This window comes from Lynx canadensis, chromosome F2, assembly GCF_007474595.2.
Source record: "Lynx canadensis isolate LIC74 chromosome F2, mLynCan4.pri.v2, whole genome shotgun sequence".
Lineage (NCBI taxonomy): Eukaryota > Metazoa > Chordata > Mammalia > Carnivora > Felidae > Lynx > Lynx canadensis.
In genome coordinates, this window is record NC_044320.2 from 45,357,684 (window position 1) to 45,375,614 (window position 17,931).

Sequence of the window (17,931 nt, forward strand, 5' to 3'; positions counted from 1 at the left end):
CCAGAGCCCGACGCGGGGCTCGAACTCACGGACCGCGAGATCGTGACCCGAGCTGAAGTCGGACGCTTAACCGACTGAGCCACCCAGGCACCCCAAGTGAATACTCATTAAATAATCATGTAGATTTCAGAATTGTTATTGCAATCCAACAAACTGTGTTCATTCCTTTATGATTCAAACAAATGAACACGTTTAAACACAAACACATTTTACTTATCGTGGGATACAAAAGTAAATGACAATCAAATCAGGGAGTCTAATAAAAAGAGATAAGAGGCGTAGGCATAAGCGTAAATATGTTACACAGTAAAACACAGTAAGTGCAATAAGAGATACACTTTGGAATGTATGGGAGTCGGGGCAATACAAGATCTTTCATTTGGGGGCACGAGCAGTGTCAGTAACTTTTGCACGTGACTTTCAATAACAGGTAAATCTGGATAAGCAGAGATGGAAGAAACACATTAATAACAGATGAAAATAAAAGATCTCTACATGATACAGCAGCACAGAATGTAAGGGAGTGAATGGACATGAGCGAAAAGGAAAGCATCCTTCCTTCTGTGCAAGAAGCTGGTTTGCTAGTTATTTCAGGAAGCTGCCAGATGACTTACGTGATGGAAGGATCCTCTCCCTTTACAAAGAGACAGCAGCGGACTAAGGAGGAGGAACTCAGGGTCACAAAACTCCTGCCGTGTGGTCCTACCAACACTATACTGAACAAAGTGGAGTTTGTCTTTGAGAAAAAGATGATAAGATTTAGTAGGATTGGACCTTCAAGACCCGCTGAGCTTATTTTTTCCTCTAAAGATGGCCCACAGACCATTTTAATTCAGTTAAAGTGTGGATTCCTGGGCCCTACTAGAGAATCCGAATCTCAGAGAGGGCATGGAGGGGTGAGGCAGCGAAGGAATCAGGATTTTTCGTGACCTGTGAGACTCTTCCCCACAGTAACGCTTAAAATAAAGGACACAACAGACTTCATCACTGAATGACCTTCTTTCTCAGATCCACTTTCAAAAATCCTTATTTGCAAAATATAAATTTAAAGACCCTTGAGAGTTTTAAAATTGCGTATCATTTTACTGTTTAACTTAATAAGTGAATTAAATCAATCTTCTGGTTAATTCTCGGCGATAGCAAACTGAGCAGAAATAGCACGAGAGATCACAAAAAACCTGATCTGCATAATTCACAGAATGAGTTCCTCACTCCTAGAGGCTCGCTGGACCAGCCTACCTCAGTCTAGCTCAGTCATTCAAACACTGAAGCAATCCATCGTAAGATAAAGTTGAATCCACCAGACTCATCAATTTTATATTTTGTATTGTATTGTCCACTTTTGTATTTATGCTTTTGGATGGGCTGTATTAGTGTCATTGTCTCAAATGACTCTTTTAAACTTTGGTTCCATGTAACCTGATATACATTCCACACTAGATGGTAGAATAGTATCTCTACTGTGTATCTCCTTATTTTGACAAAAAATATGTCACCAGGTTGGGGAACTGGACACAAACCACATCTAGGTATATGTGAAAGAAAGGCGAGAAAGGTAAGAAAAGGGAAGGAAGGAAGGAAGGAAGGAAGGAAGGAAGGAAGGAAGGAAGGAAGGAAGGAAGGAAGGGGGAGGGAGGGAGAAAGACAGAAACCAACCCACTATTTCCAACTCTACCATGGAAATTTGTAAAAAATGTAATACATACATATTCATAGTGGAATATGTTTTCCTTGGTGAGTATTTAGTGGTTCTCAGGTGGGCTGAACCAGGCTATTAGAAAACTTAAGCTGCCTGAGCACCCTATGGACAGGGTAAGCCTCTGTAATACTGCTTTATAATCACCATAAGTAGGGAAGTTCCAGTGATAATGTAAACACTATCAAATAAAAGCACTGAACAACAAGTGCTCTGATGATTCTATGAGGGCTAAAAACGTTTTTGCTTTGTAATTCTTATTAGAAAAAATATTATAAGAAAAAGCAGTCACTCAATTATAGTCCTGACTTGAAGGATGTAAACTATATTTTGAAAGCCAGTTTTTACCACGTTCAAGACTGCTGGAAGTCTTAAATTCAGGCTGCCATACTTTTATTTTATTTTATTTTATTTTAATTTTTTTTTCAACGTTTATTTATTTTTGGGACAGAGAGAGACAGAGCATGAACGGGGGAGGGGCAGAGAGAGGGAGACACAGAATCGGAAACAGGCTCCAGGCTCTGAGCCATCAGCCCAGAGCCCGACGCGGGGCTCGAACTCACGGACCGTGAGATCGTGACCTGGCTGAAGTCGGACGCTTAACCGACTGCGCCACCCAGGCGCCCCAGGCTGCCATACTTTTAAATAAGGAATTGTAAAGAGTTACTTTGGAATATTGTAGACTAATGCCTTAATGTCAGACAATAGTATTACAGTTTTTTTTTAAAGTTTATTTGAGAGAGAGAGAGAGAGAGAGAGAGAGAGAGCGAGCAGAGGAGGGGCAGAGAGAGGGAGAGAGAAAGAATCCCAAGCAGGCTCCATGCCATCAGCACAGAGCCCTATGCGGGGCTCGAACCCCTGAACCATGAGATCATGACCTGAGCTGAAACCAAGAGTCAGATGCTTAACAACTGAGCCACCGAGGTGCCCCTACATTATTTTTTTGAAGGAAAAGGAGACAAAATACCCCTGTCTAGTGTGTTCTGCATTAACCAAACAATTTTAATATTTTATTAAAATATTTGTTTTCATCTTCAATTTTCCTGCTTTTTTTTTTTAATTTTTTTTTAACGTTTATTTATTTTTGAGACAGAGACAGAGCATGAACGGGGGAGGGGCAGAGAGAGAGAGGGAGACACAGAATCGGAAGCAGGCTCCAGGCTCTGAGCCATCAGCCCAGAGCCCGATGCGGGGCTCAAACTCATGGACCAGACCGTGAGATCGTGACCTGAGCTGAAGTCGGACGCTTAACCAACTGAGCCACCCAGGCGCCCCCCTGCTCTTTTCTTTTGAAATGCAACACAATTAAACTTTGATTTATACTGGTTTGGCTCACAGACTAGCCAAATCTTGTGATATCTGATATACTATGATAATAAATCTTTTAACATTTACCACCAAAGGGTACAGGTTTTTCAGCTTTTTCTATTTGAATTGCATGCTTTGCCTGAGTTTGTCCTGAGCACAGCTGGCCCCTCTCTTATTTTTAAAGTATTCTGGTCTTGGGGTGCCTGGGTGGCTTGGTTGAGTGGTTCAACTCTTGATTTTAGCTTAGGTCATGATGCCAGGGTCGTGGGATCACGCTCCACTTCAGGCTCTGTGCTGACTGTAAAGACTGCTTAAGATTCTCTCTCCTCTCTCTCTCCCTCCTCTCTCTCTCTCTCTCTTCCCCCCTCCCCCTCTCTCTCTGCCTGTCCCACACCCTCTCCCCCATCCCCTACTCACACATTCTTTTTTTCTCTAAAATAATAAATTTTAAAAAAATGAAGTATTCTGGTCTTATACTCTACATTCCATTGATTTTTGAGATGGAGGTAGCAGAGTGCAATTGCTTACAGCAGTCTTAGAACAAAGAAACTCTTGAGTTTTTAACACAGATTTGGCATTTACTAGTATAGCACTTTCATCCATTCTCTCATGAGTTTTTTACTTAGACCCCACTATGTTCCCACACTGTTTTATGCTAAGAATATAGGTAGGCAAGCCCTTAAGGATTTTGTAATTATGATGGATGTTGTAGCAAATAAACAGCCAAATACCACATGATAAGGGCAATTCTAGGGGACACAGGATGATGGGGGACCATGTAGAAAAGAAAGCTAACCCAGATGTAAGTGTACAGGGAAGGCTTCCCAAACTGTATGACATTTCAGCTGAGATACAAATGAAAAATAGGGGTTAAGGGGGAAATATCTGTAAAGGGGAAGAGTATTCCAGGTAGAGGAAATGCCAACTACAAAGCTAGGAGGCAAGAAACAATATAGGTTGGGACCTGAAAAGAAAAAATCAGATCTAATGTACAACAACATGACTACAGTTAATGATACTGTATTGCATACTTGAAATTTTCTAAGACTGCAGATGTTGAGAGTTTTTACCATAAAAAAAGAGTAATTATGTGAGGTGATGAGTATGTTAAGTAGCTTTATTGTACCGAATATTTCACAACACATATGTATATCGAATTATCAAGTTGTATACTTTAAACACATATAATCTTAAATTGTCAACTATGCATCAATAAAGCTTGGAGAAAAGACAACATACTGAGTGGGAAGATGGAGAAGCCAGAGAGTTAGACACAGAGAGTCAGTATCATGAAAAACCACAAAAACCACGGCAATGATATCTGAATTTACCCCAAGAGGAGCCACTGTCTTATTAGAAACTTTGATGTGGTTACCAGTGGGTAGAATGGAGTGGAGAGGTGTGCCACCAGATGAGAAGACACAGTAGAGGTCACTGCAGTAGTTAGAGTAAGAATCAATGGTGATGTAAACTTCAGTAGAGACAGTAAGGATGCAAGGTAAGCAGCCAGATTAGTCATTTGTTTCAGAACTAGAATCAACAGCAACTGGTGATCAGTTAGAGGTGATAGATAAGAGGGTACAATAAATCAAAAATGATACCCTTCCAGCACGGAGTAATCAGATGGTTGATATCTCTATTCATTGCCAACGCAAAAAGCATGGGGTAGAATGCTCTTTGGCCTATTGAAACTAGATGTACCTGTGGAATAAGGAGAGGCATCCAGCAAGCAGGAGTGTCATATAGGTATAGAAAAGGAGAAGGAGATAGGGCGCCTGGGTGGCTCAGTCAGTTAAGCATCCAACTTCAGTTCAGGTCGTGATCTCATGCTACGTGGGTTCGAGCCCCAGATGGGGCTCTATGCTGACAGCTCAGAGCCTGGAGCCTGCTTCGGATTCTGTGTCTCCCTCTCTCTCTGCCCCTCCCCTGCTCATACTCTGTCTCTCTCTCAGAAAAAAAATAAACATTAAAAATTAAAAAAAAAAAAAAGAAAAAAGGAGAAGGAGAGAGAGAGAGAGAGAGGAAGATGAAGAGATACTTGGGAATTATCAATACATACTAATTGAGGTCCTAGAAGTGAGTTCATGCTCCCAAGGAAAATGCTTACAGGGAGAAAGAAGAGGACCCAGAACAGAATTTGGAAATGCCAACTAAATCTTTTAAGTTTCAGATTTTATAAATGCTTGGCGACTGCAAGGATCAAGAGGCTATAGAGAAAACACTTAGCACAGTACCTAGCACATAGTTAAGAGTTCAACAACGGTAGATACAATTTTTGGATGGATTTACGTGTTTGGTATCGCTAAGCCAAGACCATTATGTATTATTAATTCTCATTTTGTTCTCTTTCTTGAAAAGTATTTATTGAGAACACACAGAATAATGGGTATTTGATATGTTTATTTAAAAATAGAAATTTTAGGGGCGTCTGGGTGGCTCAGTCGGTTAAGCGCCCGACTTCGGCTCAGGTCATGATCTCGCAGTCTGTGGGTTCGAGCCCCGTGTCAGGCTCTGTGCTGACAGCTTGGAGCCTGGAGCCTGTTTCAGATGCTGTGTCTCCCTCTTTCTCTGACCCTCCACTGTTCATGCTCTCTCTCTCTCTGTCTCAAAAATAAATAAACATTAACAAAAAATTAAAAATAAATAAATAAAAATAAAAATAGAAATTTTCATTTATGTTCTTACGTAATAAGTTTTTATATATCCTAGAGCTGGTGCTTCTTTGAAAAAAAAGAGTCTCTTTAAACACTCATTTAATTTTGCCTTCAAGTTTTTTTTCTTTCACAAATATGCCAACAACTAGAGCATTGATCTCAGCATTTCCCGCCCCTGCCACTATCACAATTTTAATCTAGTTTTTGTGATCATTTAAATGGTTATTCTCTCAAAACACTGGATTTTCTCTCATGTGTTTCTTTAACATTTTTGAACTTTAAATATTGTAGTTTATCAAGATTAAAACACCAAAACGTCTTCAAAAATGACAGCAGCATCCTTGTACAAAATGAACCCCTGGAAAGCATTACTGAGTTTAGCACACAAAGAATAGCATATACTTCACATACACATGCAGATTTTTAGAGGCAGAAATAAAAAATATCAACCTGTTTCTAAAATGATGTACTTAAATTGTAAATTAAGAAAAAAATAATGCTAATATTTGATTAAATATAACAGATTAAACACTTTCTATTAAATGTACATATCACTTTATACATTGCTTTAATATTATTGTGCATTAACTTCCTTATCTCTACATAGCCCCCACCTGTCAAACTTATAATATTATAAATGTGATTTAAAACAAGTTACTGACAATATATACGTGGAAATGAAATAGAAACTCTGCTGATTTCAGCTCCGATACGTCAAGACCTTAGCCATTATCGCTTCCGACCTTAGAACAGCAAAAATCTGAACAGACTGAAAATCACTGACTTTTCTCGGACTCATCAGAGAACTGAGGTCGCAGGGCAAACCACTCTCCAAAATCTGAGAAACAGGCAAAACCAGAGAATCCCGGCCAAGATCTGCTTACCCGGAGCAGAAGAGACTGGAGCCCTAAACTGACAGGAACACTTACATGGTCATTTTGATGGCTGCTGGAGGCTGGGTACAGACTAGCATAGGAGGGGGAAAACTGCTTCAGTCATTAGGGAGCTTCCGCACTTTCGTGGGTTTTACCCCCAGGAACCCTACCAGGTTCTCATAGTGAGGAGACAAAAAAAAAAAAAAAAAAAAAAAGAACAACTTGTAGCTCTGGAAGAGGGAAGAGCAAGGGGAATCATGAAATATACCCAGAGTGCTCTTCATGACAATGTCTACTCTTCAGGGGCAAAGGTTTTTACCAGAACCCTATCCCATTTGGGGGAAAGGACATTTCTCTCACTGCAGACCCCTCTAGGCTTCATGTCAAATATGCTTAAGCGAAGCTAAGAAACACTTGTGAAGGTCAGAGCCCAGAAACACAGACCCAATAAAAGACTGAGATTTAATCATAAGAATATAGAACACATCTGCTCCTCCATTCCTTACCATCAAGCGAACATGGATCCCCTATAAATACAGAGGACTACAGGAGAAAGAGCTGGAAGACTCAGCTTCCTTTTCAGGAGGAGGACTTAGGGAAGCTCAAGTAAATGGGGGAGACAAAAAGACGAGAAATTTGAAGACTTTAGCAATCAGAGCAAACATTAAACACTGCCCAACTCCTAGCCAGCCAGATTAACATAATTTCTCAAGCTAGAAAGCTATTAATTTCATTTCCTATTACCTGATAGGTCACGATTGGCTTTCACAAAAATATTATCAGGAATGCTAACATGCAAGAAAAAGCACAGTCTGAATATACGAAGCAAGCATCAGAACCAGACCAGATCTGATACAGATGTTGGAACTGTCAAACAAGAAATTCTAAATAACTATGATTTATAGGTTAAGGGGTCTAATGGAGAAAAAGAGAAGAGATGGGTAATGTAAACAGAGAGGTGGGAACTCTAAGGAAAAAAAAATTCAAGAGATCAAAAACACAGAAATGAAGAATTCCTCTGATGGGCTCATCAGTGAATTTGATATAGCTGAGAAAAGAATCAGTTTGAAAAAAAAACAAAACCTCAACAGAACATCTAAGCACTCTGAGAAATTTCAAAAGGTGTTACATACATGCAACTGGTGAAGAAGAAAAGGGAGGACAGAGCAGAAGAAATATCTGAGATAATAAGAATAATGGCTAAGAACTTTCCAAAGTTAATGACAGAAACCAAACTACAGATCCAAGAAGCTCAGAAAGCACCAAATAGGATAAATTCTTGCGTTGACATCCCCCCACTCTGACCTAAGCAATTCTCTACCTAGGCGTATCATATTCAAACTACAGAATGCCAGGGGCGCCTGGGTGGCTTGGCCGGTTAGGCGTCCGACTTCAGCCAGGTCACGATCTCGCGGTCCGTGAGTTCGAGCCCCGCGTCGGGCTCTGGGCTGATGGCTCGGAGCCTGGAGCCCGTTTCCGATTCTGTGTCTCCCTCTCTCTCTGCCCCTCCCCCGTTCATGCTCTGTCTCTCTCCCAAAAATAAATAAACGTTGAAAAAAAAATTTTAAAAAATAAAAAGCCTGTGTGAGAGGCATTGTTGTTGTTGTTGTTTTTTAAGTTTATTTATTTTGAGAGAGAGAGAGAGAGAATGAACCAGGGAGGGGCAGAGAGAGAAGGGTACAGAGGATCCGAAGGAGGCTCTGGGCTGACAGCAGAGAGCTCGATGCAGGGCTCGAACTCATGAGCCTTGAGATCATGACCTGAGCCGAAGTCAGAGGCTTAACCGACTGAGCCACCCAGGGGCCCAATGAGACCTACGGTTTTTATCTCCTTTTTATAAACGAGGAAGTAAAATAATTTGCTCAGATCACAGAGAGAGAGAGGAACGGGAATTTGAACCCAGGACATCTGACGACAAAGCCTAGTTTAACTACAGTTACAGTTAACTGTAACTAGATGGAGTAGAGGAGATGATTCACTGCAGAACAAAGAGAAAGGAACTCTGGGCTGCTAACCGACAGATCTAGATTACAGACAGCACTTATGGTAGAGGCCACATTTTAGAGGGGACACCTTGCACTATATACACTGTAGGATTTGCTATCAGAGCAGGTTCTGACTTCTGACCCTTTGGCTGCCCATGGCATTCATGTTGTGGGCTCAGTAATTTGAATAGAAATTCTCTGTTTCTATGACAGCTGATCAGCCCAGCTAAGTAAAGATAAGAATTTTCACAGTTTTCTGCTATTGGCAGAAAAGCGACACATTTATGAGAGTGAAACTGCTTTGTATTTTAGAAAAAAAAAAACACTATACTGTGGAAATAGAAAATTTGTTTTTCCTTATTTTGTGAAAAAATTATCATAGTCGGAACTTGCACTCATGCACTCCCACATGTTGTATTGCCTGATGAGCCACTTCTTCCTGGGTCGTTGTCCGGCCATGAGATTTTATGTCTTTTTTTAGATAGCTCTTACTAGACTTTGCTTTGACTTTCAAGCTGGTAGGTGTACAGTTGAAGGTTTTGCAAGTTTGCAGACGCCTGAGTGTAAATATAGTATCATGCCATATCTGATCCCTACTGCTCTGCAATTAGTTACTGGATTCTCAGTTACACTGATGTTCCCAAAACATTTTGAGAAAATAGTGAGAGATTATGAAATAAAAATCGGCCTCATGCCAATAATCCTGATTTCCAGGGCCCAGCTTTTAATCTTTTTATCCTTGTTTGGGGCTAGGATCCCCGAGTAAAATATCGGAGGGGCTATAGAGCTCCCTGTGTGGCCGGTGATTCTTAACTAACTAGCTCATATCAAAAGAGCCTTGTTAGCAAGATACAGGAAATAGAACCACAGACCTCTGGATGGTACTCTCAAAGTTTCCCTATCTTCAGAGAAAATATTATTCCCATTTATCAAACCTGTGTTTTACCCCTCTACCTGAGGTCATATTTACACATGTTAACTGAATAAACCAAACTATGGGCAGCCACGTTGAAAGGCTCTTACCAATTCTTGCTAATCTATTAACATTGGTTACATAAGGATCCTATGAAGTCTTCAAAATATTCCCAAACACACAAATTCAACCTGAACTTCTTATATGAGTGTTTTTAATGCCAGTAGTAGTTCTGTCCCAATTTTAAGGGTTTTTTTTCTGTTTCTGAAAAATGCCACCAAAATTCTGAGAGGGAATGCTTTGAATCTGTAGATTGCTTTGGGTAATATAAACATTTTAACAATATTAGTTCTTCTAATCTATTAGCTCAGAGTATCTTTCCATTTATTTGTGTCTTCTTCAATTTCTCTCATTAATGTCTTTCATTAATGTCTGCACAGGTCTTTCACCACCTTGGTTAAATTTACTTTCAGGTATTTTATTCTTTCTGATGCACCTGTAAATGGGATTATTTTCTTAATTTCTTTTTCTGGTAGTTCATTTTCAGTATATAAAAATGCAACAGATTTTTGTATATTGCTTTTGTACCCAAACTTTACTGAATCCACTCCTTAGCTCTAACACATTTTTTGGTGGCAACTTTAGGGTTTTCTATTTGTAAAATCATGTTGCCCTCAAATAGTGAGTATTACTTCCTCCCTTCTGATCTGGATGCCTTTTGTTTCTTTTTCTTGCCCAATTTCCCTGGCTAGGACTTCCTACTATGTTGAATAAAAGTGGCAAGAGTGGATATCCTTGTCTTGTCCTTAATCTTAAAGCAAAACCGTTCAGTTTTTAACCATTGAGTATAATGTTAGCTGTGGGCTTGTCTTTGTGGACTTTAGATATTGAAATAGTCTACAGTCCAACTTTGTTGAAAGGTTTTGTCATAAATGGATGGTGAAATATGTCAAATGCTTTTTCTGCATCTATTGAGGAGATAATATGATTTTTATCCTTTTGTTAAAATTGGATATCATGTTGATTGATTATTTGGGTGTTGGACCATCCTGGAATCCCTAGGATTAATCCCACTTGATGATGGTATACGATCTTTTTAATGTATTGTTGAATTCAGTTTGCTAATATTTTGTTGAGAATTTTTACATCTAAGTTTATCAGGAATATTGGCCTATAATTTTACATCTTTGTGGTATCTTTGTCTGGTTTTGGTATCAGGGTAATTAATGCTGACATCATCAAATAAGATTGGATGCAATCCTGCCTCTTCAACGTTTTTGGAAGAGTTTGAGAGGAACAGATATTAAATCTTATCAGAATGCAGGGGCGCCTGGGTGGCGCAGTCGGTTAAGCGTCCGACTTCAGCCAGGTCACGATCTCGCGGTCCGGGAGTTCGAGCCCCGCGTCGGGCTCTGGGCTGATGGCTCAGAGCCTGGAGCCTGTTTCCGATTCTGTGTCTCCCTCTCTCTCTGCCCCTCCCCCGTTCATGCTCTGTCTCTCTCTGTCCCAAAAATAAATAAACGTTGAAAAAAAATTAAAAAAAAAAATAAATAAATAAATCTTATCAGAATGCTGGGTAGAATTCACAAGTAAAGCCACCTGGTTCTGGACTTTCATTTGTTGGTAGGTTTTTTTTTTTTTTTTTTTTATTGATTTAATCTCCTTTCTAGTAATCAGTCTATTCAGACTTTTCTTTTTTTCATGATTTAGTCTTGGAAGATTGTATGTTTCTAGGAATTTATCCATTTCTTCTAGGTTGTCCAATCTGTTGGTATATAATTGTTCATATAGTCTCTTAGGATCCTTTGTATTTCTTTGGTATCAGTTGCCACTTCTCTTTCTTCAATGCTGATTTTATTTATTTGAGCCCCCTTTTTTCCTTACTGAGTCTAGCTAAAGGTCTTTTTATCTTTTCAAAAAATCTGTTCCTAGTTTAATCAATCTTTTCTGTTGTCTTTTTTGTCTTTATTTCATTTATTCCAACTCTGATACTTATTAGCCCCATCCTTCTACTAAACTTGGGGCTTTATTTATTCTTTTTCTAGTTCCTTTAGGTGTAAAGTCAGATTGAGAATTTTTCTTGTTTTCTGAGGTAGGTTTATATCACTATAAACTTCCCTCTTAGAACTACTTTTGCTGCACCCCATAGATTTTGTTATGTTGTATTCCCATTTTCATTTGTCTCAAGGTAGTTTCTAAGTTTCTCCTTTGATTTCTTTGTTGATCCATTGGTTGTTCAGTAGTGTGTTGTTTAATCTCCATATATTTGTGATTTTCCAGTTTTCTTCTGGTAATTGATTTCTAGTTTCACATCACTGTGGTCATATAAGATGCTTGATATGATTTCAATCTTCTTAAGTTTATTTAGACTTGTTTCGTGACTTAACATGTATATAATCTATCCTAGAGGATGTTCCATGTGCACTCAAGAAAAATGTGTATTCTGCTGCTGCTGCTTTCGGAACGAATGCTATGTATACATCTATTAAATCCATCTGGTCTGTTGTTTAAACCAGAATGTTTTCTTATTGATCGTCTCAGAAAATCATCAACATCTTTGATGTAAGTGGTATATTAATGTTCACTAGTATGATTCTATTGCTGTCCATTACTCCCTTTAGGTCTGCTGAAATTTGCCTTATATATTTAGTTGCTTCTATATTGGGTGCATAAATATTTTAAAATGTTATAGCTTCTTGATGGATTGATATCTTTGTAATTACTATGTACAGGCAAAATTTCATTTACTATTCAAGACAGCTTTCTGAGAGAAACAATATTATCCCCCCTTCACAGCTGAGGAAACGGAGGCAAGGGGAAATTGAATGATTTGCTCTAAGTCATTAAACCAACGCCAGTATTCTTACCACTGCTCTAAACTATTTATTCTATAGACTTTTCACAACAACTGAAGACAATGTATATAAAGCACCTGTAATTGGACATAGTCTAAAACATGTCCTCAATGAATTTTAGCTAGTAACTATTAATTAATAAACAACAGATAAGTAACAACAATGCTTAGTTTGATGGACTGATCTATAAGGTTGTGTTTCTTGTTCAGTTTTCAGTATCATATTGTTGGATATGCACCTCTTGCAAATAGATTTGCAAGTACTGACTGAGCACCTATGTTGCGGTAGGCATTTTACTCCCCGCGGTGGGCCTGGTGCTATGTGAAATAGAATCTGTGGTGTTAATTACTATGAGCCTTTCCATTTTGCCTTTTTCTAAGGTTAATTTTTTTTTCTTTTGTGAACTTTGCAAATACCCATGAATCATTTCCATTTTCATTCTACCTGCATATAAGTAAGCCTTCTCAGGAGCTTTGCATTTCTAGATTTCATTCTGGGCTCTTTAGATCAAAGCACTCATATCTCTCCTATCCTATTTTGAGGTCTGTCTTTATGTCTAGGATCCTAGCCTATGATTTTAAAACAATAACCAAAACCAAACAAATCTCTCTGAGACACCATTATTACAGCTAATTGCTATCATGTATTTTTTCCCCGTTTCTCCAGCAGCTTCTCTCATGTCAGATCCCAAAAGCTAAATCTGGTAGGCTAAGTGTCATATTAAGCTGATACCGAATTAACACCTCTTACCCCCTTTGTTATTCCATTGCCAATTATGCAGTCCATAAGGGATTCTGTCATATGAGGATCTGTTACCCAGAGATCACGTACATGTAGCAGCTGTTTATTTGCAAATACAGAATGGGATGAACACATGGTTCAGAAAGATGGTTTTTTAATGTTGGTATCTTCTCATTTACATTAGATTATCCACAATTCTTTTCCCCTTTTCCAATTCTGAATATATGGTAAATAGTCTCTCTTTTTTTTTTCTCACTAAACTCCACTGAAATAGAAATGACTGGAATGTCACCAAGTGTCTCCAATAGCTAAGGCATCACAACCTCAAAATAGCTCAAGCTTTAAATAGTGATACTGATCACATTGATCATAAAAATAGTGGCAAAATGAGCAGGTATAAGTTATTACTATGTACCATGCACTTCCCTGGGGACCTTACATATGTGTGTCACTTACTATTCATAATAACCCCATGACATAGGTAGGTGCTATTATCTCTATTCTGTAGATGAGAAAGCAGAGGGTGAAGAGTTTGTTGCTTACCCAAAGCCATAATGCTACTAGGTGCCAGAGCTGTGACTTAAACCCAGACTGTCCTGTCTCTGTTTCCCCTCACTTTACACTGAGAATTAGGGAGAAGAGCAAAGCAGGATGAAAGGCAGGGGAAAGAGTAGACAGAGAGGCAGGAGATGGGTAATGGAGAAAAATGTCATTAATCGTCGTTAATTTGTTAAATGAACATCCACGGAGTCCCCAGGACTGGCTGGGCGTGGTATCTACACCTAAGCCAAGTTCCTTGTCCAAGAGAGGCAAGTTTGGCTTAGAGAAGTAGAATCGCCAGCAAACAACTGTAGTCCTCACAAAAGGGAATGAGCAATACAAGCCAAAGTGTGCAGAGCACAGAGAGAGAGGTTGGGGCCCTGCAAGGGGGAGCTGGGGAAGGCTTTTCAGATAAGGTGCCTTCTGAGCAGGAATGACATCAATACAGGAGAGTGTGCAAGCTGGCTAAGCACGGAAAGGGCAGAACAGGTGGAAGTCAAAGCAAGGACGCCACCACAGAAGGGTGACAGATGGAGCGATGCTCAGAGAATCCCTAGTGCTTGGGAGGGCTACAGAAGAGGACGCGTGGTGAATATGTGGGAATAAGAGCAGAAGGGCAGGCGGCTTTGAGAGCACATTAGGAGAGGGAGCAAGGAGGCAGATGAAAAAAACAGGGGACCGAACAGGACCACACCGGGCTTTTAGATCAAAGCACTCCCATCTCTCCTGATCTATCCTATTTTGACCGAGTGACCATTCTTCATAGCAGAACATATGAGGTTATCATAAACTACAGTAAATCATGAACTGGTTTTTCAGGTGCTTTTTATTATGACTATGGATTATGACAGCAAGCCACCAAAAGAGGTGAGTTGTAATGGAGAGAAGAGTGGTATATACAAAGGTAATAAGGACCCTCCATGAGAGCCGGGCGTCCAAGGAAAGGAAGGTGTAGCCTGAGAAAACTAGGAGCCTGGGTAGAGAGAGAGAAAAGGCTATCTGAACTAGAAATGGCTGCTAATATATGAGGCAACTAGCGTGGAGCCATAGGGACTATTCAGTCGTGCTTCAGGCATCATTGGGTTTGGACGTCAGGCATGAGGCCAACAAGTGGGATGAGAAGACAAGATAACAGCATCGTTACATCCGTCTTAAAAATCAATCAAGTGATTCAGGTGGAAAAAAGCCCCTCTGAATTGATAATATATTAACCAGTACACCCTAATTGGAGAAAACATTCTAATGGACAGGCCCAATGAAATATCCGGGTTGGGGAACAGACCCTCATATGACAGCAACTCCTGGGGTTAATATCTTTTCTGTTGTGTGAAAAGCTATCCAGTGCAATCAAGCTTTTCTTGATCTGGCTGCTTAAGGGCTAACTAGACCACAACAAATGTTTTTAAAGTGTCAGACCTGGACTCTGCCTGTAATCCTTCCCCACAGATAGGAAATCGGATTTCAAGAAAAGGAAAGGACTTTTTGTATCCTAAATTTGTCACAAAAGTCTTGTCAAGAATATAGCTCTATACTATACTTGTACTATACTGTACTTGTATTACAGCAGCAAAATAAACTCAATAAGCTCTAATTTGGCATTCCATGGAACAAAATTTGCAGTGGGATGAGTCAAGGATATTGCTTATGACAGCTTATAATCGGACTTTGTGCAAGCATCATTTAAATCATAGTTCCTCTGACAGAACAATCTTTTTATACTAGTTTCAACCTACTGCTCTCTCCCTATAGATTATTACTTCTAGTGCATATAATTCAAATGCAAGAGCTATGGCCAAGAGCCATGGAGTGGCGGTAAGTCTGGCAATGCAGGCTTGTAGGTAACTAGCTTAGAGCACAACAGCAGCCCCCAAGGCCACTATGAAGTTCAGTGTGGACAGCCAAGATTTTGGTGCCACACAGACCCAAGTTCAAGTCTCAGATCTATATCTTGTTAACTCGAAGAAATAACTCAAAGCACTTGGCCCAAGGCCTGGCACATAGTAGACACTCAATGATTAGAAGCTGTTATTACTTTAAAATTAAAGCATAAAAGGGAAAAGCCAGAGCTATGACAGCTCCTCACTTCAAGGCATAAATTCCATCTTCCTGTCAAATGTACGTATCTCTTTCAGCTTCCCATGAATATCTGGAGCCATAAACTTGCCTAAAATTCTTAGTACAAGAGGCTGACGTTTTATGTACCATTTTCTTGGGTTCTCCTCTCTTTTCCATATTATTCTTTATAAGGTGATCTAAAAGGCAAGAGATTAATAAATAGAAACTGCAGATTTTTGGTCTTACCATTTTTATCTGCTCTCCTCAGTATCTGAAAAAGAAAAAGAAAAAAAATTATGACCATTTTTGCAATTGAAGTAAACATCATATTCATACACAATTCACCCACCATTAAATAAAAGAAATTCCAATTTTAAATAAAGGTTTCCTAATTGAGAAGTTTCTTTATAGTAGTCAAAAACTGAAAACAAGCCAATGCCTTTGCACAAAAGAAACCTGTGGCACATCCACTCGACAAGTACTACTGGGCAATAAAGAGGAAAGGGTTCTTGAATACACACAATAAGTCAGACGGATCACAAAGTGATCATGTTGAGTAAAACCCTAGGACAAAAAAGAATACCTGCTATATGATTCCATTTATATAAAACTCTAGAAAATGCAAACTAATCTATAGTGACAGAAAGAAGATTAAGAGTTGCATACAAATGAGCAGGGAGGGTATTATAAAAGGACATGGGAAAAGTTTTTGGAGTGGTAGGTATATTTATTGTCTTGACTATCATAATGGTTTCACAGGTATGTACATATGTAAAAACTTATCAACTTTTCACTTTAAATGGGCGCAGTTTCATGTAAGTCAATCGTATCTCAATAAATGGGAATCCATGGAAACAAAAAAATAATAAATCATGGATAAACAGAGCTCATGTGTCTATATTGTATCTGACTTTACTTCTACACGTTAGTTATATTATCTTCGGTGGATAAGAACTGCTTGGCCATCAGGTATCTTAAGTCATGATTTCAAAATTTGCTTCTGGGAAATCGATCTTTTCTCTACTCTCGAGGATTGGGCAGAGCCTTCAGGCCTGGCAAACAGGGTGTCACATCACTCAGTCCACAGTGACTACTCAGGCATGAGCACAGTAAGGTCATGGTTTTGCTTGACTTATCATAAGAGACACGCTTTCTCTTCTGCCGACTCTGAACTTGGGAAGATATAGGTAAGAAGCTGCTGTCCACCCTTCTATCGTTATATACGTCATGGGTTGAACTGTGGGCCTCAAAACAAACACTGAAGTTCTAACCTCCAGTAACTGTGAAGGTGACCTTGTTTGAAAGTAGTCTTTGCTGATCTAATCAAATTAAGATAAGATCTTACTGGGGCTCCTGGGTGGCACAGTTGGTTAGGCGTCCAACTTGGGCTCACATCATGATCTCACGGTTTGGGAGTTGGAGCCCTATGTCGGTCTCTGTGCTGACAGTGCGGAGCCTGCTTGGGATTTTTCTCTCTCGTCTCTCTCTGCCTCTGCCTCTGTCTCTGTCTCTCTCTCTCAAAATAAATAAATAAACTTTAAAAAAAGAAGGTAAGCTCTTCCTGGATTGGAGTGGGCCCTACATCCAAAGACTGGTGACGTTATAAGGAGAGAGAGATTCAGAGATGCAGAGACAGAGGGGAGACCACATGGTAATGGGGGCAGATACTGGTGTGGTACAGCTGCAAGCCAAAGAATGTACAGGAATATGACCCTGGAAGCTAGGAGACATGCATTGAGCAGACTCTCCCCTAGAGCCTTCAGAGGGAAAGGTCCTCCCCATACCTTGATATCATCGACCCAGCCTCCAGAACTGAGAAAACAAATGCGGTTGTTTAAGCCACTGTGTGTGCAGTATACTGTCATAGAAACCACAGAAAATTTATACAACCTAGAACTGGACATAACCAGTCCTCAAGACAGCAGTGTCCATCCAGAGACTGAAAGAAAGCGGATCCTGATGACACTCTCTGAGCTCCTGATCAAGCCATTCTGACGAGAGTCTCCACTTCTCATTGCAGGAGCCAATAAATTATTGTTTTAAATCTTAAGATATTTTAGGTTTTTTTTTTTTTTTCTGTTAGCAACAATCAAATCAGCCCTAGCTGGCACTGTCTACTAAGGGGAAAACAATCCAGGTAATATAGCACACCACAGCTATGTTATATATACTACCAGAGAAAATGTCCCTTTATCATATTGCAAAGATACCCTTGAATCACATGAAAGGGGCATTCGAGGATCATTTTTCTGAGCAACAGACAGTTATGTGAAGTAACCAGAGCCACTCGTACATTTAGGTCATCACTT

At 39.6% G+C, this 17,931-nt stretch overlaps 1 protein-coding gene across 2 annotated transcripts in view; it reads right to left on the reverse strand.

The window, feature by feature from the left end:
- NECAB1 (N-terminal EF-hand calcium binding protein 1) overlaps nt 1–17,931 on the reverse strand; it is a 180,072-nt gene that overhangs the window by 156,246 nt on the left and 5,895 nt on the right. For both annotated transcript variants that reach the window (XM_030304460.1, XM_030304459.1), the window contains exon 2: nt 15,869–15,893. In XM_030304460.1, coding sequence (XP_030160320.1) covers nt 15,869–15,893 — 25 coding nt within the window. The remainder of the gene's footprint in view (nt 1–15,868; nt 15,894–17,931) is intronic.